Source organism: Dermochelys coriacea, chromosome 12, assembly GCF_009764565.3.
Source record: "Dermochelys coriacea isolate rDerCor1 chromosome 12, rDerCor1.pri.v4, whole genome shotgun sequence".
Lineage (NCBI taxonomy): Eukaryota > Metazoa > Chordata > Testudines > Dermochelyidae > Dermochelys > Dermochelys coriacea.
In genome coordinates this window covers 38,672,526-38,696,290 of record NC_050079.1, presented here as the reverse complement: position 1 = coordinate 38,696,290, position 23,765 = coordinate 38,672,526, and the positions used below count along the sequence as shown (strand labels likewise).

The 23,765-nt window shown below is 41.2% G+C and overlaps 1 protein-coding gene across 22 annotated transcripts in view; it reads right to left on the bottom strand.

Annotated features, from left to right (window-relative positions):
* Nucleotides 1-23,765, bottom strand: part of LOC119841029 (BTG3 associated nuclear protein) — a 414,495-nt gene that overhangs the window by 197,740 nt on the left and 192,990 nt on the right. For 2 of the 22 annotated variants that reach the window (XM_043495007.1, XM_043495008.1), the window contains exon 13: nucleotides 19,300-19,378. The exons of the other annotated variants lie outside the window; for them this stretch is intronic. In XM_043495007.1, coding sequence (XP_043350942.1) covers nucleotides 19,349-19,378 — 30 coding nt within the window. In that variant the 3' untranslated portion in view covers nucleotides 19,300-19,348. The remainder of the gene's footprint in view (nucleotides 1-19,299; nucleotides 19,379-23,765) is intronic. 22 annotated transcript variants of the gene reach the window in all.

The window sequence follows — 23,765 nt, the reverse complement described above, 5'->3', positions numbered from 1 at the left end:
ATGTTATAATTCTTGACGTCTGATTTGTGTCCATTCATTCTTTTGCGTAGAGACTGTCCAGTTTGGCCAATGTACATGGCAGAGGGGCATTGCTGGCACATGATGGCATATATCACATTGGTAGATGCGCAGGTGAACGAGCCTCTGATAGCGTGGCTGATGTGATTAGGCCCTATGATGGTATCCCCTGAATAGATATGTGGACAGAGTTGGCAACGGGCTTTGTTGCAAGGATAGGTTCCTGGGTTAGTGGTTCTGTTGTGTGGTGTGTGCTTGCTGGTGAGTATTTGCTTCAGATTGGGGGGCTGTCTGTAAGCAAGGACTGATCTGTCTCCCAAGATCTGAGAGAGCGATGGCTCGTCCTTCAGGATAGGTTGTAGATCCTTGATGATGCGTTGGAGGGGTTTTAGTTGGGGGCTGAAGGTGATGGCTAGTGGCGTTCTGTTGTTTTCTTTGTTGGGCCTGTCCTGTAGTAGGTGACTTCTGGGTACTCTTCTGGCTCTGTCAATCTGTTTCTTCACTTCAGCAGGTGGGTATTGTAGTTGTAGGAATGCATGATAGAGATCTTGTAGGTGTTTGTCTCTGTCTGAGGGGTTGGAGCAAATGCGGTTATATCGTAGCGCTTGGCTGTAGACAATGGATCGAGTGGTATGATCTGGATGAAAGCTAGAGGCATGTAGGTAGGAATAGCGGTCAGTAGGTTTCCGATCTAGGGTGGTGTTTATGTGACCATCGCTTATTAGCACCGTAGTGTCCAGGAAGTGGATCTCTTGTCTGGACTGGTCCAGGCTGAGGTTGATGGTGGGATGGAAATTGTTGAAATCATGGTGGAATTCCTCAAGAGCTTCTTTTCCATGGGTCCAGATGATGAAGATGTCATCAATGTAGCACAAGTAGAGTAGGGGCATTAGGGGACGAGAGCTGAGGAAGCGTTGTTCTAAGTCAGCCATAAAAATGTTGGCATACTGTGGGGCCATGCGGGTACCCATCGCAGTGCCGCTGATTTGAAGGTATACATTGTCACCAAATGTGAAATAGTTATGGGTCAGGACAAAGTCACAAAGTTCTGCCACCAGGTTAGCCGTGACAGTATCGGGGATACTGTTCCTGACGGCTTGTAGTCCATCTTTGTGTGGAATGTTGGTGTAGAGGGCTTCTACATCCATAGTGGCTAGGATGGTGTTTTTAGGAAGATCACCAATGGACTGTAGTTTCCTCAGGAAATCGGTGGTGTCTCGAAGATAGCTGGGAGTGCTGGTAACGAAGGGCCTGAGGAGGGAGTCTACATAGCCAGACAATCCTGCTGTCAGGGTGCCAATGCCTGAGATGATGGGGCGTCCAGGATTTCCAGGTTTATGGATCTTGGGTAGCAGATAGAATACCCCAGGTCGTGGCTCCAGGGGTGTGTCTGGAAATTGTCTGAAATTGTGGAAAAGCAGCATCGCTTACCCCATAACCTCAGCCATGGAGAACACAGTGCCATCCACAGCCTCAGAAACAACTCTGACATCATAATCAAAAAGGCTGACAAAGGAGGTGCTGTCGTCATCATGAATAGGTCGGAGTATGAACAAGAGGCTACTAGGCAGCTCTCCAACACCACTTTCTACAAGCCATTACCCTCTGATCCCACTGAGAGTTACCAAAAGAAACTACAGCATTTGCTCAAGAAACTCCCTGAAAAAGCACAAGAACAAATCCGCACAGACACACCCCTGGAGCCACGACCTGGGGTATTCTATCTGCTACCCAAGATCCATAAACCTGGAAATCCTGGACGCCCCATCATCTCAGGCACTGGCACCCTGACAGCAGGATTGTCTGGCTATGTAGACTCCCTCCTCAGGCCCTTCGTTACCAGCACTCCCAGCTATCTTCGAGACACCACCGATTTCCTGAGGAAACTACAGTCCATTGGTATCTTCCTAAAAACACCATCCTAGCCACTATGGATGTAGAAGCCCTCTACAACATTCCACACAAAGATGGGCTACAAGCCGTCAGGAACAGTATCCCCGATACTGTCACGGCTAACCTGGTGGCAGAACTTTGTGACTTTGTCCTGACCCATAACTATTTCACATTTGGTGACAATGTATACCTTCAAATCAGCGGCACTGCGATGGGTACCCGCATGGCCCCACAGTATGCCAACATTTTTGGCTGACTTAGAACAACGCTTCCTCAGCTCTCGTCCCCTAATGCCCCTACTCTACTTGCGCTACATTGATGACATCTTCATCTCTGGACCCATGGAAAAGAAGCTCTTGAGGAATTCCACCATGATTTCAACAATTTCCATCCCACCATCAACCTCAGCCTGGACCAGTCCACACAAGAGATCCACTTCCTGGACACTACGGTGCTAATAAGCGATGGTCACATAAACACCACCCTAGATCGGAAACCTACTGACCGCTATTCCTACCTACATGCCTCTAGCTTTCATCCAGATCATACCACTCGATCCATTGTCTACAGCCAAGCGCTACGATATAACCGCATTTGCTCCAACCCCTCAGACAGAGACAAACACCTACAAGATCTCTATCATGCATTCCTACAACTACAGTACCCACCTGCTGAAGTGAAGAAACAGATTGACAGAGCCAGAAGAGTACCCAGAAGTCACCTACTACAGGACAGGCCCAACAAAGAAAACAACAGAACGCCACTAGCCATCACCTTCAGCCCCCAACTAAAACCTCTCCAACGCATCATCAAGGATCTACAACCTATCCTGAAGGACGAGCCATCGCTCTCTCAGATCTTGGGAGACAGACCAGTCCTTGCTTACAGACAGCCCCCCAATCTGAAGCAAATACTCACCAGCAACCACACACCACACAACAGAACCACTAACCCAGGAACCTATCCTTGCAACAAAGCCCGTTGCCAACTCTGTCCACATATCTATTCAGGGATACCATCATAGGGCCTAATCACATCAGCCACGCTATCAGAGGCTCGTTCACCTGCGCATCTACCAATGTGATATATGCCATCATGTGCCAGCAATGCCCCTCTGCCATGTACATTGGCCAAACTGGACAGTCTCTACGTAAAAGAATGAATGGACACAAATCAGACGTCAAGAATTATAACATTCAAAAACCAGTTGGAGAACACTTCAATCTCTCTGGTCACTCGATCACAGACCTAAGAGTGGCTATACTTCAACAAAAAAGCTTCAAAAACAGACTCCAACGAGAGACTGCTGAATTGGAATTAATTTGCAAACTGGATACAATTAACTTAGGCTTGAATAGAGACTGGGAATGGATGAGTCATTACACAAAGTAAAACTATTTCCCCATGGTATTTCTCCCTCCCACCCCACCCCCCACTGTTCCTCTGATATTCTTTACTTGGAACTGCTTTAGAAGATCTTTTGCTAATCGCTGCAGCTTTGCTTTGTATGGTTTTCTTGTTAACTGCTGGAATTAGCCTACCTGCTTGTCACCATGAAAGGTTTTCCTCCTTCCCCCCCCCCCGCTGTTGGTGATGGCTTATCTTAAGTGATCACTCTCCTTACAGTGTGTATGATAAACCCATTGTTTCATGTTCTCTGTGTGTGTGTATATAAATCTCTCCTCTGTTTTTTCCACCAAATGCATCCGATGAAGTGAGCTGTAGCTCACGAAAGCTTATGCTCTAATAAATTTGTTAGTCTCTAAGGTGCCACAAGTACTCCTTTTCTTTTTGTAAAACTACTTAGGCTGTGATCCTGCTAACCCTTAACCACTTGCTTAACTTTACTACCATGAGTTGCCCCATTAAAGTCAATGGAACTGCTGATGATAGTAAAGTTAAGCATATGTATGTTTGCAGAATCAGGGCCTTATTGCTCATATTGCTGAGTCTTTCTTCCTTTGAGATTCCAGTAGTGACTATGCAGGTAACATCACATCGACCATAAAACCACACTGATAGATGGAGCCACATAATCATAGCCAGAGAAGGGGCATCTCTTACTCATTTTTACATTGTGCAATTTTGTATATTTTCTTTTAAAATATTATTTCTACACCTGTTAAAAACATATTGTGAAAAAAAAAAATTAGACGATTGTAAAATTAGATGACTTGTCAACCTTTCTCTATAACGAGAATACAAAAAAAATGTTAGTTTTGGTCAAAATTGTTGGGTTTTGAAACACTGAAAAAACTTGAGGGGTTGGATTTTTTGGGTGTTTCCCCTCTCCCCAGTTACACCTTTTCCAGGGGGGAAAAAAAGAAGGAAAAAGTGTCAGAACTCTGTGCGTGTGGAGAGAGACTGAAACCTTTTGGGACACTATAATGTGTATGAATTTTGGCAAAAAATCCAAAATAAATATTCTCGATGCATAGATGTAAGCCTCTGACTCAAATTAATGAAAGCAAGACAATTAGTTGATCTGGCTGAAGCTTCTCATAGACTCTGTTAGCTCTAGGTTTTACAAAGGCTCAGAACAACAGGTGATGGATGTTACGCGTCTTTACATAGGACAACATCTTATCAGAGTAGGCTGAATGAATTAGGAATGGAGTCCTAGCTTTTACTTCTCAATTGCCTTTACTGAGGTGTATATCAGACCTCATAGTATCAGGTTAAAAAAATATTCAAGGTTTTTTCTAATAATTTAATAAATCTCCAAACGCTGGCATGCTTTAAATAGTGATCTATTTTCTTTCTCAAACGTACTTTCATCTGTTGCATGTACATACTAGTTTGTTATTACATGGTTGCTGATTATTTTTTTTTATTAAAAGTATATTGAACAGAAAAAATATAACGATTTTTCTGGAATTTGCAAACAATTTGGGAGTGGGAGGGGGCAACAAAAAGAGAGAACCAAGGTAGTCAAAATATGCTTCACCCAAAGTTTGTGCTGTCCCTTCACACAGGGATTCAAGACTAGGGGCTTGTCTATGCTGCCCATAATTGCTGGAACTACAGGAGCTGAGGGTGCTGCTGCACCCCCGGCTTGAGGTACTAACAACCCAAATAAAATGGTTTCCGCCTTCAGCACCCCTCACTATAAGAACGGTTCCAGAACCACTAATGCTGCCCTGCACTTTGGACTACAGGATAGGAATCTTCACCAAAGTATTGCGCTGCAAGTCCCCCGTATGGACACTGTGGGCCTGAACAAAAAGGTTAGTAGTTCGTGTTAAAGTTCTCTCCAAACAGCACTATGTTAACGCGAATTAGGAACCTTTTCATTTGTGCCCATAGAAGGAAGTTACAGAGCAGCACGTTGGTGCAGATTGCTATTCAATCCTGCAGTCTGAACTGCAGGACAGTGTAAATGTAGCCTAATTTTGTTATCTATAGATTTTTTTTTTTGACAGACAGTAAGATACTGCAAGGAAGGTTCTTCTGCTTTATATTTAACAAAGGAGAAACGGTTGAGAAAGGAAAACATAAAATTAAAAAAACAAAACCAATTTGCCTTAGTATGATTATGAATCTAGAAGATTTAAGCATTTAATGGAACAAGCGTTATTAGTTTTAAAACTCCATTAAACCAGAATGTCCTTACATCATTTCAGAATATGTCTGCTTCCAAATTTTGCACAGAAACATTTCTGAAAGCGAACCGAATGTTTACTTTAGCAAAGGATAACTAACATGTCATAGCAAACTGAAAGTATTCCAAGAAATGGGAAACATATTAATGTGTTAATGCTACTACTAGTAACAATATCAACAGGAAGCAGTATAGTCCATTTGGTCAGCTTTTCTGTGACATTCTACGAATTCTTTTTACTCCCCTGACTTCATTAGAATTGGTATGGCTTTTAATAACAGCTCTCTTGAAAAACAAAGCTTTGCTGGATTGTGGAGTGAAAAAACAAATTACAATTACTCCATCTAGCAGCATTCAACCATGGCTACTAGTGGCACTGAGCTGACATTTCACTCCTTTGCCATAATAATGGAGAAGACATGCTATGTGACTAGGATGACCAGATGTCCCAATTTTTAGGGACAATCCCAATTTTTGCATCTTTTTCTTATATAGGCTCCTATTACCCCCTACCCCCGTCCCGATTTTTCACACTTGCTGTCTGGTCACCCTATATTTGCCACACAAAAGATGGTTATCCATGTAAATATCTTCACTAAATATTTAGTGTGAGAAGGTTGCAGACTGTCATGACCAGGACACAGGCAGTCTGACCTTGTGGTCGGTACAGGAATGAGGAGCCAAGAGATGTGGGGCCAGGTCTGGATAGCAGGAGATTGGAATCTAAGGCAAGCCAGACGACAGACAGACAGGCAGGTGTCAGGAGGCAGGTTGGGTTAGGTTACCATGAGATCAGAGTCTGTGACAAGCTAGAGGGCAGACCAAGAGGCAGGTGTCAGAAGCAGACCAGGCCAGTATACCAGGAGGTCAGAGTCAGGCAGCAAGAAGGGCAGGAGAGACCAATCCTAAACAGGGAAAACCCAGCTGCACAGATGACTTCCTGTTCCTCTGCTTGGTTTAAATAGAAGCAGGGAACCAAACAGGGCCCCTGGAGTTTTGCCAATCAGTTCTCTCCCAAAGTTGAACTTCTAGTTCAGGTGACTGTTAACATGTCACTGGGTAGCTGGTTGGACTATACTGGCTCCTAAGAATACTATGATCCACGGTTCAAGACCCACAGCCCCAGCACAAACCTTGGGTATGTGTGATAGATTTGGAGTTGCCTGTAATAATCTAGGAATTCTGTATGTTTGTTGGAGTATTGTACAGATGTTCACTGCATGCACATAGTGGGTTAATTCAACTACCAGGTGATCAGGAAACTAGCCAGGAAGGCAGATAATAGCTCCTCCACAAATACCCAGAACTATTAACTGTGATATGCTACCGCCACTTCTCCCCACTCCCACCAGCCATGCTTTTCCCATGGCTGAATCACCACTACCATCCCTCCCAGGAAGGTGGGGATCAAAAGACTGAGGATCATTTATAGACACACATGTTCCCTGAAGGAGACAGGTTTTGTGAGTCTTGGGAATAGACTGAACACTGCAGACCTCCAAGAGTTTGGGGTGTCTGAAGGAAGTTAGACCTATTATGGTCCCTACGTGGAAGATAAAAAGACTTCTGGTAAGACAGGTCTGTGTGTAACGCTTTTGTTGTTTTAAAACCCTTTTCTCTTGTTCCGCCATGTGTGTGACAGACATTGCAACCCCATGCTGTATTTTTGGGGACCATATTATTATGTTTATGAATGTTTTATGGATCATTGTGGGTCGGAGATTGTATGCAACTCCATTGGGCAGGGGTTAGCACAGCTACTCCAGGAACCAAAAAATAGTGGGGTGTGGTTACTACAGTTCTTGAGATTGTAAACAGCTCCACAGAAGTACCAGCCCTTACGGTTAATTGCATATACTATGTCAGGCTGAGTTTTCCAGAGACTAAGAAACAAAGAAAGGATTTTCGGTATAAAATGATAAACTTGCACTGACTCAAGGCCTTCCTTTTGATTCAACAAACAGACAGGGGCTTGGGTGATAGGGGGGCCCCAGACTGTGCTGAAAGTTTCAAAAGACTTTAGCCTATTAGGGTCCTATAAGACTGATGGGTGATTTCTGGAATGTTTAGTGTGGGTTTAAACCTGTTTATTGTTTTTGGTGTTTTCACCATAATGCTTTTGCCTTAAAAATACATGTCCTTTGCTTTGGAAAAGCTGTACGGTCACTGGTAAAAATATTGTCACTGTTCTTGAAGAGAAAGCAATGCACAGGGGGCTGGCCTTTAGGCTGACTGGCTTGCTGTGGTTGTCACAGTGTATGGCAGAGGGCCGTGCAGCCTTAAAACCCCCGGTAAAGTGGGAGAGAGATACGGGTCTGTGCCCAAGACAGGATACAGCTTGGAGCCTGAAACCTTGAGTGCATGTCCTCAAGGGATCACAGAGAAGACTATAGGTGCAGTTAACCCTGAAACTGTGACAATGTTAAGATTAAACAACACTTTACGAAGGCAGAGGTCAAAGATGCAGCTAGACCCAAACCATGATTAACCATGCAAATACATGTATACTTAAAAGCATTCAATTTAGACATAAAAAGAGCAGATTATTCTATTCTATTTTGTTCTTCAGTGATGATTAATCTCATTTAATTTCTCCCACAGAAGGGAAAAAATACAATTCTCATCTTGAGCGTCATTAACAAGAGAACAGTGTTAAACAACTTAACTAACAAAGAATCTTAGACACCTAGAGTGTATTTAAAAACCGCATTAACTTCCCCTCTGGCCTTCCAGACCAGTCTAGTCTGCGTAATTTTATCTTCCCATTTACTATTTGATCTGGCAAAACACGGAGCATCCTCAACTACCATTTATCCTAGTGGAAGTAAAAGAAGCTAAACAACCCTAACGGAGTTAATCAGAACCTCACGGATGTGTGATTTTAGACCGTAAAACTCCATGGAGCAGGGTCCATGTATTCCTTTGCATTGTACCCCTTAAGCATATTCTGTCCGTAAAATGGGGCAACAGTCTAAGATATGCTTTCAATTCACAGTGCATCTCTTCCTAGTGAGACTTGAGGGTGAGATTTTAAAACAAGCTCAGTGTTGAACTAACTGTGCCACAACTAATTAAGTAGTAAAATTCCAACTGCCTTCACTGGGAGCAGAGTTAGGGCAACACTAGTGCTTTAATAGAGACTGGGAGTGGATGGGTCATTACACAAAATAAAACTCTTTCCCCATGTTTATTCCCACCCCCCACCGTTCCTCACACATTCTTGTCAACTGCTGGAAATGGCCCACCTTGATTATCACTACAGAAACTCCCGTCCGCCATCCCCCCATTCTCCTGCTGGTAATAGCTCACCTTAAGTGATCACTCTCATTACAGGTTTCAGAGTAGCAGCCGTGTTAGTCTGTATTCGCAAAAAGAAAAGGAGTACTTGTGGCACCTTAGAGACTAACAAATTTATTAGAGCATAAGCTTTCGTGAGCTACAGCTCACTTCATCGGATGCATTTGGTGGAAAAAAGAGGAGCGATTTATATACACACACACAGAGAACATGAAACAATGGGTTTATCATACACACTGTAAGGAGAGTGATCACTTAAGATAAGCCATCACCAACAGCAGGGGGGGGGAAGGAGGAAAACCTTTCATGGTGACAAGCAGGTAGGCTAATTCCAGCAGTTTACAAGAATATCAGAGGAACGTGGGGGTGGGGTGGGAGGGAGAAATACCATGGGGAAATAGTTTTACTTTGTGTAATGACTCATCCATTCCCAGTCTCTATTCAAGCCTAAGTTAATTGTATCCAGTTTGCAAATTAATTCCAATTCAGCAGTCTCTCGTTGGAGTCTGTTTTTGAAGCTTTTTTGTTGAAGTATAGCCACTCTTAGGTCTGTGATCGAGTGACCAGAGAGATTGAAGTGTTCTCCAACTGGTTTTTGAATGTTATAATTCTTGACGTCTGATTTGTGTCCATTCATTCTTTTACGTAGAGACTGTCCAGTTTGGCCAATGTACATGGCAGAGGGGCATTGCTGGCACATGATGGCATATATCACATTGGTAGATGCGCAGGTGAACGAGCCTCTGATAGTGTGGCTGATGTGATTAGGCCCTATGATGGTATCCCCTGAATAGATATGTGGACAGAGTTGGCAACGGGCTTTGTTGCAAGGATAGGTTCCTGGGTTAGTGGTTCTGTTGTGTGGTGTGTGCTTGCTGGTGAGTATTTGCTTCAGATTGGGGGGCTGTCTGTAAGCAAGGACTGGTCTGTCTCCCAAGATCTGAGAGAGCGATGGCTCGTCCTTCAGGATAGGTTGTAGATCCTTGATGATGCGTTGGAGAGGTTTTAGTTGGGGGCTGAAGGTGATGGCTAGTGGCGTTCTGTTGTTTTCTTTGTTGGGCCTGTCCTGTAGTAGGTGACTTCTGGGTACTCTTCTGGCTCTGTCAATCTGTTTCTTCACTTCAGCAGGTGGGTATTGTAGTTGTAGGAATGCATGATAGAGATCTTGTAGGTGTTTGTCTCTGTCTGAGGGGTTGGAGCAAATGCGGTTATAGCGTAGCGCTTGGCTGTAGACAATGGATCGAGTGGTATGATCTGGATGAAAGCTAGAGGCATGTAGGTAGGAATAGCGGTCAGTAGGTTTCCGATATAGGGTGGTGTTTATGTGACCATCTCTTATTAGCACCGTAGTGTCCAGGAAGTGGATCTCTTGTGTGGACTGGTCCAGGCTGAGGTTGATGGTGGGATGGAAACTGTTGAAATCATGGTGGAATTCCTCAAGAGCTTCTTTTCCATGGGTCCAGATGATGAAGATGTCATCAATGTAGCGCAAGTAGAGTAGGGGCATTAGGGGACGAGAGCTGAGGAAGCGTTGTTCTAAGTCAGCCATAAAAATGTTGGCATACTGTGGGGCCATGCGGGTACCCATCGCAGTGCCGCTGATTTGAAGGTATACACTGTCACCAAATGTGAAATAGTTATGGGTCAGGACAAAGTCACAAAGTTCTGCCACCAGGTTAGCCGTGACAGTATCGGGGATACTGTTCCTGACGGCTTGTAGTCCATCTTTGTGTGGAATGTTGGTGTAGAGGCTTCTACATCCATAGTGGCTAGGATGGTGTTTTTAGGAAGATCACCAATGGACTGTAGTTTCCTCAGGAAATCGGTGGTGTCTCGAAGATAGCTGGGAGTGCTGGTAACGAAGGGCCTGAGGAGGGAGTCTACATAGCCAGACAATCCTGCTGTCAGGGTGCCAATGCCTGAGATGATGGGGCGTCCAGGATTTCCAGGTTTATGGATCTTGGGTAGCAGATAGAATATCCCAGGTCGGGGTTCTAGGGGTGTGTCTGTGCGGATTTGTTCTTGTGCTTTTTCAGGGAGTTTCTTGAGCAAATGCTGTAGTTTCTTTTGGTAACTCTCATTACAGTGTGTATGGTAACACCCATTGTTTCATGTTCTCTATGTATATAAATCTTCCCACTGAATTTTCCACTGAATGCATCCAATGAAGTGAGCTGTAGTTCACAAAAGCTTATGCTCAAATAAATTTGTTAGTCTCTAAGGTGCCACAAGTACTCCTTTTCTTTTTACTAGTGCTTTAGAAAATCCCATCCTTATTGTTCAAGTGTTAATCATGCTTTGTTTATTTCCAAAGAGGTCATTCTTTGGTTACTCTGTATTTCAAATTCCAAAGAGATATTGTTTCTATCACGTCTTTAGCAACAACAGAACATTTAGTGTTGATAGTAAAATTATTTATTATTTGTATTATAGCAGTGCTTAGGGGCCCCAGTCAAGGATTAGGGCTCCAAAGCTAAGTGCTGTACAAATAAGTAATAAAGAATACAGTACCTGCCCTAGAGAGCTCACAATGGGTGAATGAGACAGATAAGCGTGTAGTGGTTGGAGGGAGACAGAGATACATGGACAAGGTAGGAGTACATGTGCTTGGGGAGGGGGCAATTAAGGACAGAGGCTTGATTTTCACTGGAGCCCTAGGTGTGATGAGTCCATAGGCAAAACTGAGATTCGAGGCCCTACCCTTTTGCTCAAATCCACCCTTCCTTCATTTCAGCAACTCATCTATTCCTCCAGTCACGTCATTTCCTCATCCAGTCTAATAGGACTTCTGCCCAGTCATGTGTGGTGGGCACGTCACAGTCCTTTGCATTGTGGCTGTCAATACAAAGGATTATGGGTCACAACTGCAATTTATAGGTGACCAGTCTTTATATCTGAATGGAGGAGGGAGGGGAAGATCAAGTGGGCAAAAATTCCACAGTTGGAGAAGCAGAGGAATTTGGGACCTCTTGGACCCATTGCTATTATCTTTAGACATGGTGTCCTAACCAGCCATGCACTCAGCCTAAGCCTAAGGTTTCCCCTGACTTTCAAACACTATAGTATGTGTACTAACATATACATTAGGTCTAGAAACTGCAAAGCCAGTATAGTAGTCAGACAGGGTCCTCACTGCACATTGAGATAACATAAAACAAATTCATTATGAGGCAAAATGTGACCCCGCTGAAGTCAACAGCAAAACTCCAATGGAGATTTATTGCGTCATTTTTGCATGAGCCTTATTCACTTCACTTTAGAGCACTGCCTCTTGGTTCAGCCTTTGTGACTTCATTTTGCTACATGTGTCTGAAATTTCACTGATTTCTCTAGGTTGATTCCCCTCCCCATCCCTAGGGCATTTCATTTGTTCACACTTACAGCATATAGAGAGCAATAATGTTTTCATATCCCTGAGCTGTACCACTCTTCCCCCACTTTAATAAAAGTGAAATGTAATACTTTTCTCATTCCTAACAAAAATATGCAGTTCTGGAGTTTAAAAACACTTACTGGCTGGTATTCTTCTCGATTCAAGTTTCATAAGACTAGTTATATTTACTTGCTGGTAGCAGTAAAACTTTACCAAGGTCTGAATTTATTGCATCAAACCAAATTGTGGCGTCTTCAACATTTTTACCAGACAACCTAATGAACCAACCTATTTCTGGCAAACAACACTGCAGTACCAACTCAGTGAGAGAAGTAAAGTCCCGGGAGTCTTGGAAAGCACTACACAAGCTGGGACAGATGGAGTGGATTTGAAGACAGTGGATCTTTTGTTTTAGTACTTTGGAATTGCAGTATCCCTTTTTCACTGTCTTTACTAGAGCCCGATATCAAAACAGTGAACTGAATCATCACAGCAACTGGATAAATAACTTAATTAATCCTTCTGTTGTGCTCTGGAGCATTTGTTCTCTTTAACACAAATATTTAACAGCAGAAGCATGGAATGAGACTTTTCAGAGGAAAATAGATGTAAATAACAAAGTGATTTATAAAACTTGATCATTAAGAACTCAAGACTCTTTTGAGCTTAGCCTATGTAGCAAAGAAAAAAAGAATCCTTGCGAGTAAAATTGATCTGTGCTTCAAGACATACAAATTATGAACTGTTAGCTTCTGATCAAGAACAGATCATCTACTAATAGTCCCTGGAGGCTTGAGAAAAAACAAAACAAGTTTAAGTTAAAATGCTTCTTCCAATTTAACACTAGAATTTTGTACAGAGAATACTAATTCTTAAAAAAGAATGGCTTGGAGCCTAAGCAATCCAAAGTGACTACTTTTCCAAATACACGTACTAAATTTTATTTAGAGTAAGAGACGCACCAATTTTGAAAATCTAATAAAAATATCATCTGAGATCAGAACTGAGAACATTCTATGTTGTTCCTGTGGGGTTTCAGTGTCTAAAATAACTCACCTACTGGTCATTTAATAGTCCTAGAATGTCAGTCCCTTCTTGAGACAGCTCTAAACAGAGCATTAAAAGTCCCTGCTGCAAACTGTATGGATTTTCCTCTCTCTCTCTCTCTCTCTACAACTCTAAAATAATGTTAAACACAAAATGATATGCCCTGCTATGTGAACCTTATTCCCCTAATTACTGCATGTTCTCTCAGCTGATTTAAAGTATTATAAGTACTTTGTCCTAGTGTGGCTGGCTTCAAAAAATAGAAGCTATGAAAAGGATTAGCCAGGTGAACAATAGAGAAAAAGACAATCAATTAATCATACCGTACCTTACTGTATCTTAAACACTCATTTGGCAAGGGATTGAAAACTCAGTGCAAATCGCCTAGTTCTTTCCTAAAAGGTAAGTGTGTTCTTCATTTTCAGAATATTACATTATATTTTAAATTAAAAAAGCATATTTCCTGTATCCTATGTAATCTAAACCCCAAGAAAACAATTGTCTTAGGGGAGATGGAGACAAAAAGAAATGCATTTTAGTTTTAACACACTTAAATGAGTTGTAGAAGATTTCTGGTTTTGATATGAAGACACGTGGCTGAAATGTCACAAAATTCTCACTGCACAAAACGACATAGTCAGACCTTATGGTGGACCAGAGATGGATTTGATTTTCATCAGACATCAAGATTTATTGTTGTGCTTCATATAGACTACGTGAAAAAGTTAGTATTCTTTAAACACCTCAGCTCTACATATGCTTTTTAGTAGCCTGACAACATTTTCCCTCTTCTGTTTTGTACCACTTGGAGATCCATGGTGCATGGCTCCATTCTTAGATATAACAAGTTGCAATTATCAAGTCTAGAGATCACAAATGCATGGGTCACTGTGGTTAGGCCTAAGTCTGACAAGATGGAGCATCATCTTTTGGCCAATGACAGATGTAAGTGGTCATTTTTTACTGCCATGGCTATGCAGGCATCCAATCACACTGAAAAGTCCAAAAGGTGCCAAGGCTGTGGACAAACAAGTGAGAAAATCTCCTTGATAATGGGGGATGCCATAAAGGAGACAAATTCTTCTAAGCCCTTCCTTCTTTCTACTAGAATGACCTTTGCCTTGCTTAAGATTCAGCTTTAGCCAGCTGATTACAGCTAGGCATCAAGAAAGATGGGAAATTGTGCCACCTATGTTTGAAGTAAAGGAGTAGAGCTGGGTGTTATCTACATATTGCCAGCACATTGGCCCATGTTATCTCACCAACTTGCCCAACAGCTTCAGACAGAAGCTAGATAACACGGGAAGAAGGCTGAGTTTTGTGGGACTCACAGGTGAGGACTCTGGAAGTGGAGGAACAGTTGCTTATAATGACCCCATAGGTCTGATCTAAGAGGGACCTGAGCCACGTCAAAGCACTCAAATTAATTCCAATTCAGCAGTCTCTCATTGGAGTCTGTTTTTGAAGTTTTTTTGTTGAAGAATAGCCACTCTCAGGTCTGTAATCGAGTGACCAGAGAGATTGAAGTGTTCTCCGACTGGTTTTTGAAAGTTATAATTCTTGATGTCTGATTTGTGTCCATTAGCTAACTACGGTGCTAGTAAGCGATGGTCACATAAACACCACCCTATACTGGAAACCTACTGACCGCTATTCTTACCTACATGCCTCCAGCTTTCCCCCCCAATCACACCACACGATCCATTGTCGCCAGCCAAGCTCTTTAATACAACCGCATTTGCTCCAACCCCTCAGACAGAGACAAACACCTACAAGATCTCCATCAAGCGTTCTTACAACTACAATACCCTCCTGCTGAAGTGAAGAAACAGATTGACAGAGCCAGAAGAGTACCCAGAAGTCATCTACTATAGGACAGGCCCAACAAAGAAAATAACAGAACGCCACTAGCCATCACCTTCAGCCCTCAACTAAAACCTCTCCAAAGCATCATCAAGGATCTACAACCTATCCTGAAGGACGACTCATCACTCTCACAGATCTTGGGAGACAAGCTAGTCCTTGCTTACAGACAGCCCCCCAACCTGAAGCAAATACTCACCAGCAACCACACACCAGAACCACTAATCCAGGAACCTATCCTCGCAACAAAGCCTGTTGCCAACTCTGTCCACATATCTATTCAGGGGACACCATCATAGGGCCTAATCACATCAGCCACACTATCAGAGGCTCTACCAATGTGACATATGCCATCATGTGCCAGCAATGCCCCGCTGCCATGTACATTGGTCAAACTGGACAGTCTCTACGTAAAAGAATAAATGGGCACAAAACAGACGTCAAGAATTATAACATTCAAAAACCAGTCGGAGAACACTTCAATCTCTGCGGTCACTCGATTACAGACCTGAGAGTGGCTATCCTTCAACAAAAAAACTTCAAAACCAGACTCCAACGAGAGACTGCTGAATTGGAATTAATTTGCAAACTGGATACAATTAACTTAGGCTTGAATAGAGACTGGGAGTGGATGGGTCATTACACAAAATAAAACTATTTCCCCATGTTATTCCCCCTTCTCTCCTCCCCCCCCCCCCCCCCAGTTCCTCAGATGTTCTTGTCAACTGCTGGAAATGGCCCACCTTGATTATCACCACAAAAGGTTTTCTTCCTTCCCCCCCACCCCACCTGCTGGTAATAGCTCATCTTAAGTGATCACTCTCCTTACAGTGTGTATGATAAAACCCACTGTTTCATGTTCTCTGTGTTTGTATATAAATCTCCCCACTGTATTTTCCACTGAATGCATCCGATGAAGTGAGCTGTAGCTCACGAAAGCTTATGCTCAAATAAATTTGTTAGTCTCTAAGGTGCCACAGTACTCCTTTTCTTTTTGTGAATACAGACTAACACGGCTGCTACTCTGAAACCTATAAACAATGTTACAGTATGATAAAGTTCTGCAGGGTGTGACCTTGCTGACTATGTGGTATAATGTAGCAGGAGTCCTTTAACTCCTTCATAGTAGTGCATTCCAGGGAAAGTAACAAGAAGAAAAAAAGAGAGGAATAGTGCAGTGAGAAGAGAAATAGTGAGCAGAAAAAAAACCCTATAACTAATATTGCTTTGGTGTCCTCTGTAAACAGGTTATGAATATTGCTAGGTTTCTTTTAAAAAAAAACGAGTGATTGTCTCAGTGCTGCTGAGTTCCAAAACATGCCCGAACATCTTTAAAACATTCATAAGCAGGAAAAATAGTGACTGAAATTGTTAGGAGTGGTCAAATTAATGGGATGGAACTGTTACCAAAATTAAAAAAAAACAAACACTTTTGTCTTTCTTGAAGTGAAACAGAAAAAAAAAACTTTAAAGTAACAGAATATAAAGTAACGGTCTGGCAAGAATTTCAGAAAGTTTTGCGTTCTTTAAGTGATTTAGGAGAAAAACAAGGAAAGTATTTTACAGATTACCAGACTCTAAACTGTGAAACTAGAAACAGAAGCACCAATCTGGGAATGTCGTCTCTTCCCAGAGAAACCCAGACTTGCAGTAACCACTGGCAAAGTTGGCCTGTCTATCAACTCACCTCTGATGTTTACTATAGATAATTGTTATAAAGGTATAATTAGAACCCAAACATTTTTATGTAATCTGATCGTTAACACACATTAGGATGTTCTCTCAAAGATACCTGGGCGACAGGAGAATTGTCTAACTCGATTACATATAGTAAGACATGGTTCCGTGTCGTCCTGTCTACACAACCACTTTAGAATCCAGTTGCATCCTGACAACGGTAATGCAAAAGATGAGCTAAAGCCCAGTCAAACACGGTGCTCTGAAGTCACTGAGGCACTTGTGAAAATCGCACTAGTAGTGTACTGAATCAATCATTCTGATACCTATTAAAATATACTGTGTAGTTGGCCTGTAAGTCAATACGATCCCGTACCTTCCATTCAAAAATCAAAAGCATTCTCTGATATCTTTTATGTGTATACTTTGAGTGCATACTGTACCATCTATCTTAGTTAACACCTCCTCAGTACCAGCTCCCCTCCTTTATTTTTTTCACATTTTACTCATCTTTTTATTTTCTTGCTGATTGCCATCACGGTATATAATACATTTTCCACTCTATTAAGGCACAAATAAGTTTGCTCTGCAGTTATTAAATTTAATAACCTGTAGTTGACATTTTACATGTTAAATCAGAATTTGTTCAACTAAATATCAAAGAGCATTATACAGAGCCCAGGACTATGATCCCAAAGCAGTAACTATACCGCAGAACATTATTTCATGGTGCTTTGTCTGCCATTATAGAAAACGTGCATAACTTTTACAAACTGGGTACAAGTGTGCAAATTTTAACTGCCTGCCTCATCAACATTTATTAACTGTGGAAAAAATATTTGTGTGTTGAGTGATTGATATCATTCCATGTAAATGATTAAAACAGACTTCCAGAAACTTTTTTTTCCCTAAATATTTAAACTTTATACAGCTTTTAAATGCAGTATTTAAAGATGTAATTTATTATTTCTATGATATTTATTACCCATTTCTTACTTTAGAAAAAAAGATTATATTGGTCTTAATGCATTACCATGCTTATTTTTTCCAGACGTACTTTATATCTTACAATATACAGTACATTTAAATAAGATGGAAAAATATTCTAAAAATCTTCATATTTTAAATTCATTTTCCAGTCTTAGTTTGCTATATCATCTGCCAAATTTAATCTCCACAGCAAAATAATGTCCCACTATACCAGCCTAGGCTAAAGTTTCAAATGTAAGCAGTTTGGTGAATGCTGATGGTAAACAGGACCTGAAAGAGCAGTGCCCAACGTGGGAAACAGCTGTTCTACTGTGTGGACTAATGTCAATAAATATATACATATATACACATGCATGCATGCATGAGGGATGGTCTTCAAGCTAAACTAAAACAAAAAAACCACTTCACAATTAAAATGATCACAATCAAGGACTTCAAGCAACCTTATTTTTCTTTCGCAAATACTTAACACTTTTGTTTCAAATGTGTATAAAGCACAGATAAGTAAATGAGCTTTGCTCATTACCTTCATTTCTGAAGAACAAAGCAGATCTGCAAGAACTTTGTACAATCAATTCTCAAAGAATTGCCAGTTATGAATCATTATATTTTTTTCAAAACCAGACTAACAGATTCTAATTTCCAGCTGTACAACATTGCGTTTTTCATTTTGTTGTTTTTCTTCTAACAATTCTGTTTGTTTCTCTATGTAGATTATTCAAAGCAGATGTGCTGAAACAGGAAAACAGCTTTTTCAACAATCTACTACACAGCTGGCATGGAAGTTGAGGGCTTTGCGCACGCGCGCACGTACACACACACACACTCACACTCTTCTCTGTCGGTAGCATACGCAAAAAAAACCCCCACATGAATATGAATGTCTCTGTGTCCCTTGGTATGACAGTTCACAAGGGGGATATCAGAGCAGCAGCGTGCCTGCAATTCAGAAATCCACCCCTTTCCTCAATCTTTTGCTAAGGAAACATGCATCTGACAATGATCTTAACAGCACTGCCCTCTGCTGCTCAGAAGTGAGGCACAGAGGAAGAGCAGAATGCTATAGTAAAGGACTTGAAGTAGGTATTTCAACACTAACTTATAGTAGCCTAATTCCCAGTATCTAAAACAAAACAATATCTGTTGTGTACATGTTCTTTCAGCTGTTCAAGACAAGGCATGATTAAAAATATTTACACAGGCCTTATTAATACATATTAACAGTATCTGCTCTACAGTATCAAAATGAACAATTACAATGAGTATTCAGAAAAGAGAATTAGAACAGTTTATTGTAATTAATTTTGCTATGAAATAACACACACACACATTATTCAAGTTATATAGTGCTAGCTACCTGGGTAATGAGGTGCTGCATACAAACACAATGCAAATAATATGTTCCTTGCTGCAATATACTGTGTATAATCAATATAAATCAGACATTTTGCCTGATAATGATCTTTCATAGCCCTGAAAAAAAATCTAACTGGCAAAATAGTCCTAGTAAAATAGTTTAAAAAAAAAAAATTTTACTTACTGGTCTATGATTATGTTTTTCAGACAGTAAAAGGTTATTTCCAATATTTTCACTGGTTATATTTAACTTGTTCTATAGCCTAAAATTCAGCAAAAGTAGAATTTAAATCAATATAAATTGTATTATTATTAAAAATTGTTCTTGGAGTTACAGGTTAAATTGCATCTTAATGAGAGAACAATCAGTTATATGGTGTGTGACAGGGTTGGGCCAGATGGCTACAGGAGAGTGATAGAAGGCAGATATATTAGCCCCAGGTTGAGTAGGTCCCTTTTCCCTGGGTCAAGCAACAGGGAAGGTTCCAGAACAATCAGGAACTTTCCGAAACAATTAAGACAGACAGGCTGATTAGAACACCTGCAGGCAATCAAGAAGCTGCTAGAATCAATTAAGGCTGGCTAATCCGGGCACCTGGATTTAAAAAGGACCTCACTTCAGTTTGTGGCATGCGTGTGAGGAGCTGGGAGCAAGGGGCACTAGGAGCTGAGAGTGAGAACGTGGACTGCTGGAGGACTGAGGAGTACAAGCATTATCAGACACCAGGAGGAAGGTTCTGTGGTGAGGATAAAGAAGGTGTTGGGAGGAGGCCATGGGGAAGTAGCCCAGGGAGTTGTAGCTGTCGCACAGCTGTTCCAGGAGGCTCTCTAGACAGCTGCATTCCACAGGGCTCTGGGCTGGAACCCGGAGTAGAGGGCAGGCCTGGGTTCCCCCCAAATCCTCCCAACTCCTAGTCAGACACAGGAGGAGTCGACCTGGACTGTGGGTTCAGAAAAACGGCCAAGCTGAGGGCCGCCATGAATCTCCGAGGCGAGCAAATCCATCAATAAGCACAAGACCCACCAAGGTAGAGGAGGAACTTTGTCACAGGTGCCATTACTTCATGTTAAGAGAGATACCCAACATGTAGTAATTAGCACTGAGAGAAAAAGACACACAGAAAGAAGATCTTAACAGGACTGGGTTACAATTTTCTCAGAAACAGCTGGGTTTCTAAATAATTTCCTTTATAAACAAGCATATTTACCTTTTGGTTTAAGCTAATCGGAAATAAATGGTCATTGGAGTATACTATCTATCAACTGGCAGACAAATTAGATATCTTTTAAACATTTGGGGCCCCTTCTTCTCTGCCACTTCCATTCCCCCTAACAAAGATGTATAGATTGTCCTTCACATCAGGCCAGACACATATCCATTCTGGGGATGTTCAGACCCGAACTAGACAGTTCAACATCACAAATGTATTATATAGACATACACACTCTTCTTGAACTTGACCTCCAGAAGGCAGCCCCTCCCTACAACTCTCACCTCCTTTCACATTACTCCACCATCACCCTCTCTGCTCTACCAAGGACACTGATTCATCTCTGCCTCTCAAAAATCAGCTCTGTGACTTCCATGCCATCCCTTATGCTTGAGGTGCTCTCACCTCCCTTGCCACAGTCAACCACTCTTTAAACTCACTGTCATGAAGCCTATGAGGAGTGACTGAGGTGGGCAAAACAATGCAGAAAAAAACGAATGCTACCACTACAATGTATACATGCCTCACGGAACTGAGTACCTATGTGTTCTTAATGTCACCAGGGTCCTCTCACTCCCTACTTCATTTGGCATGTTATTTTGGTTTGAGATTGTAAACTCCTCTGGGCAGGGGCCATGCCTGTACTTGTTTCTGTGTTGTGCCTAGCATATTTTTGGGTGGTAGAAAAATATTATATTTATATATTTAATATTGTATACAATATATTTTACACAAACACACAACAGACAGATTACATAGACAGATATTGCAAAAGCAATTTATAGTAGTTAGCTTTCTCTTCACTAAACCTGTGACAGATTCTACAGTTTGTTTTGGATTCTCCTTACTTCTCTAGATGCCACTAACACACACACACGCACCTCAGATAAAGAAGCAAACTAACCTCTTATATGCTCCCTCTATGAAGAACCTATACACATAGCAAACTATCTGCTCATTAGGAATAAATTCAATCAAATTTTGACTTTTAAAACAGCATTAAATTTGTGTTTTGTTTGTAAACTAAAAGTCACTAGCTGAAAACCATTTCTCTGGTGTCATTTTAAATACTTCCTAAATTGGATAACTGGTAAGGCATTGGGATGTACAAAGAAAACTCTAGAAAATGAAATAAAGGGGTATTGAAATGCTGAATGTGTTATACGGCTGCCTACTTCTACACATAGGATAGGGTTTCTGAACACCATCGACTTATCTTCACATATGTTGTAGAGCATGTATTCATCTAATACGTTTAGGGACCAAGAACACCCTAAAGCTCAGCAAAAGGAAAAAGGGAATGCAGTGAAGGGTGCGGGGGTCGAGGGGTGGAATCAAGGGAAAGAAAGAGACAATGAGGAAACTTCTAGTAATTCACAATCACTGCCAAATACAAAAAAACTCCCATTAGTCTGAGGACTTAAGCTATTAGTTAATACAAAGACTAATTATTTTTGCAGTTTGGTATTTTTATTAAACTTCCACTGAAATATGAAACTTTGAGCTAATAGAACACATGTGTAGGTAGAGAGTTCTTTCTGGCATGATTTCATTGGTTCCATGGACAGTCATGCCAGAAAAGCAAGATCTAAATTCAATGCAACTACCAAGACAGAAAATTCAACGGAAAAAAAACAAAAACAAAAAATTAAAAAAAAAAAACAGCTGGCAACATTACGCAGAAGGAGCTAGTACTGCCAGCTTCTGCAAGGTTTGAAATATAGCTATAAGTTTGGAAAAGTTTCACAGATAAAATTTAATGGTAGATTTAAACTATGTTTTGTTTTAGTAAATATGGAGCTAGCACAATCCTATTCTTTGTACCCTGGACTAGTTGCTGTTAAAGCCCTTTCCTGAGGATCAGGGTGACAATTTAGATCAGGAAAGCTGAAGTACAAAACAGTACCTGAATGGTGATAGCCCACTGAAGGTCTGCCTGCATCTTTGTGCTAATAACGTGTACATTAGGTGGAATCTGGAAGCCTGAGATTAGTGCTCCAATGGGATTGTTGGCAGCAAAACAGAAGATCTAATAAAATCTTGGTTTGCAAAAATATTCATTACCTGCTTGAAAGCCATCAAAGTGACAAATTATTCACTTCCCTCATTACTGATGTCCTTCAGTTCCCCTGGTAAAGTACATTAAAGCTCAAAAACAAAACGGGGAAAATAAATTCACTTTTCTAAGTGGTGATGGACAGTTGGGAGAATATAGCAGACAACGTTCTGAGAAGTACTCCAGCAAAAGAGACCACACACTACTACTTCTCCCGTTTGATTTTGGGCTGTATTGTACATATTCAACCTTCAGATAATATACTACATTTGGGGAAAGGACTGAGGAAATGTCAGGTACAGCCATTACACAGCACAGTGTACATCGACAATGCTACAAAAGGACCTTTCCCGAAGCTGCTATTCTTCCTTTCTGGAACAACAGAGCTCCAATCCTCACTGAGACCACTTGGTGCTTCTACAATCCAAATAATAAAGCATTGACAATATGCACAAAATCAGGGGCACATAAATTTCATTAAGAATGGAGCTAGTATCACCCCAGCCATTGCACACTTGTTCACACTTCTAAGATTGCAGGAAAAAAAGAAGTAGCAAGTAGTGTTTCCAAGAGTGCAAAAGTTATCGAATACTGGTGCCTAAGGGAAGGTACTTGCTTTGATACATATGCAAGCTGTCCTATGATAAAAGCCCCTGGTGATTCACATGGCGTAGCAGTTAGTTCTATGAACTCAAATACAAGCAGCATGAAGAAAACAATAAAAAGACTACGCTATTCGTTTTGCATCCTATAACATACCGTGAAAATGAAGTTTGAAAAGAAGGGTCAATGATGTCTGCAATACTACCATTTGTGGTTCACAACTAAAACTAATAAGAAATCGAGGGGGGGAGGGCGGGGGGGAAATGTAGGCAGAAGTTTTCCAACCAATTGTAGCCACAATCACTTCTGCAGGGCCAGAACTGTTCCTATCAACACAATGGTGTTCAACTTCAGTAACAGTGAAAAATCCCCTAGTATACATGAACTACTGATGTTAATTAAGCCAGAACTGATTCATCCGTATTTTTCTTCTCTTCTGTAATACAACCCTAATTCTAGAATATATATAACTTTCTCTGATTTATCCTTTCTAAGTTTGCACCAATTAGAAATCATTTATTAGATCTACAAAATTTCATGAACTCTTTCAAAAATAGTTCAGCTCTGAAAACTCATATTCACATCATAACTTCTTATTCCAGCATGGGAAACAGCCACACTGGATGTATGCTACTCTAATGGGCTCACTTAACCATCACTGCATAGGTACCATCAGCAAAATGTGATCATCCAAATCTTTTTGCTTGTAAATTGACACTGTTTTAATAATAAAAATATTTTAACTGACATGTATTGGATCTATTTACAGAAGCAGAGATT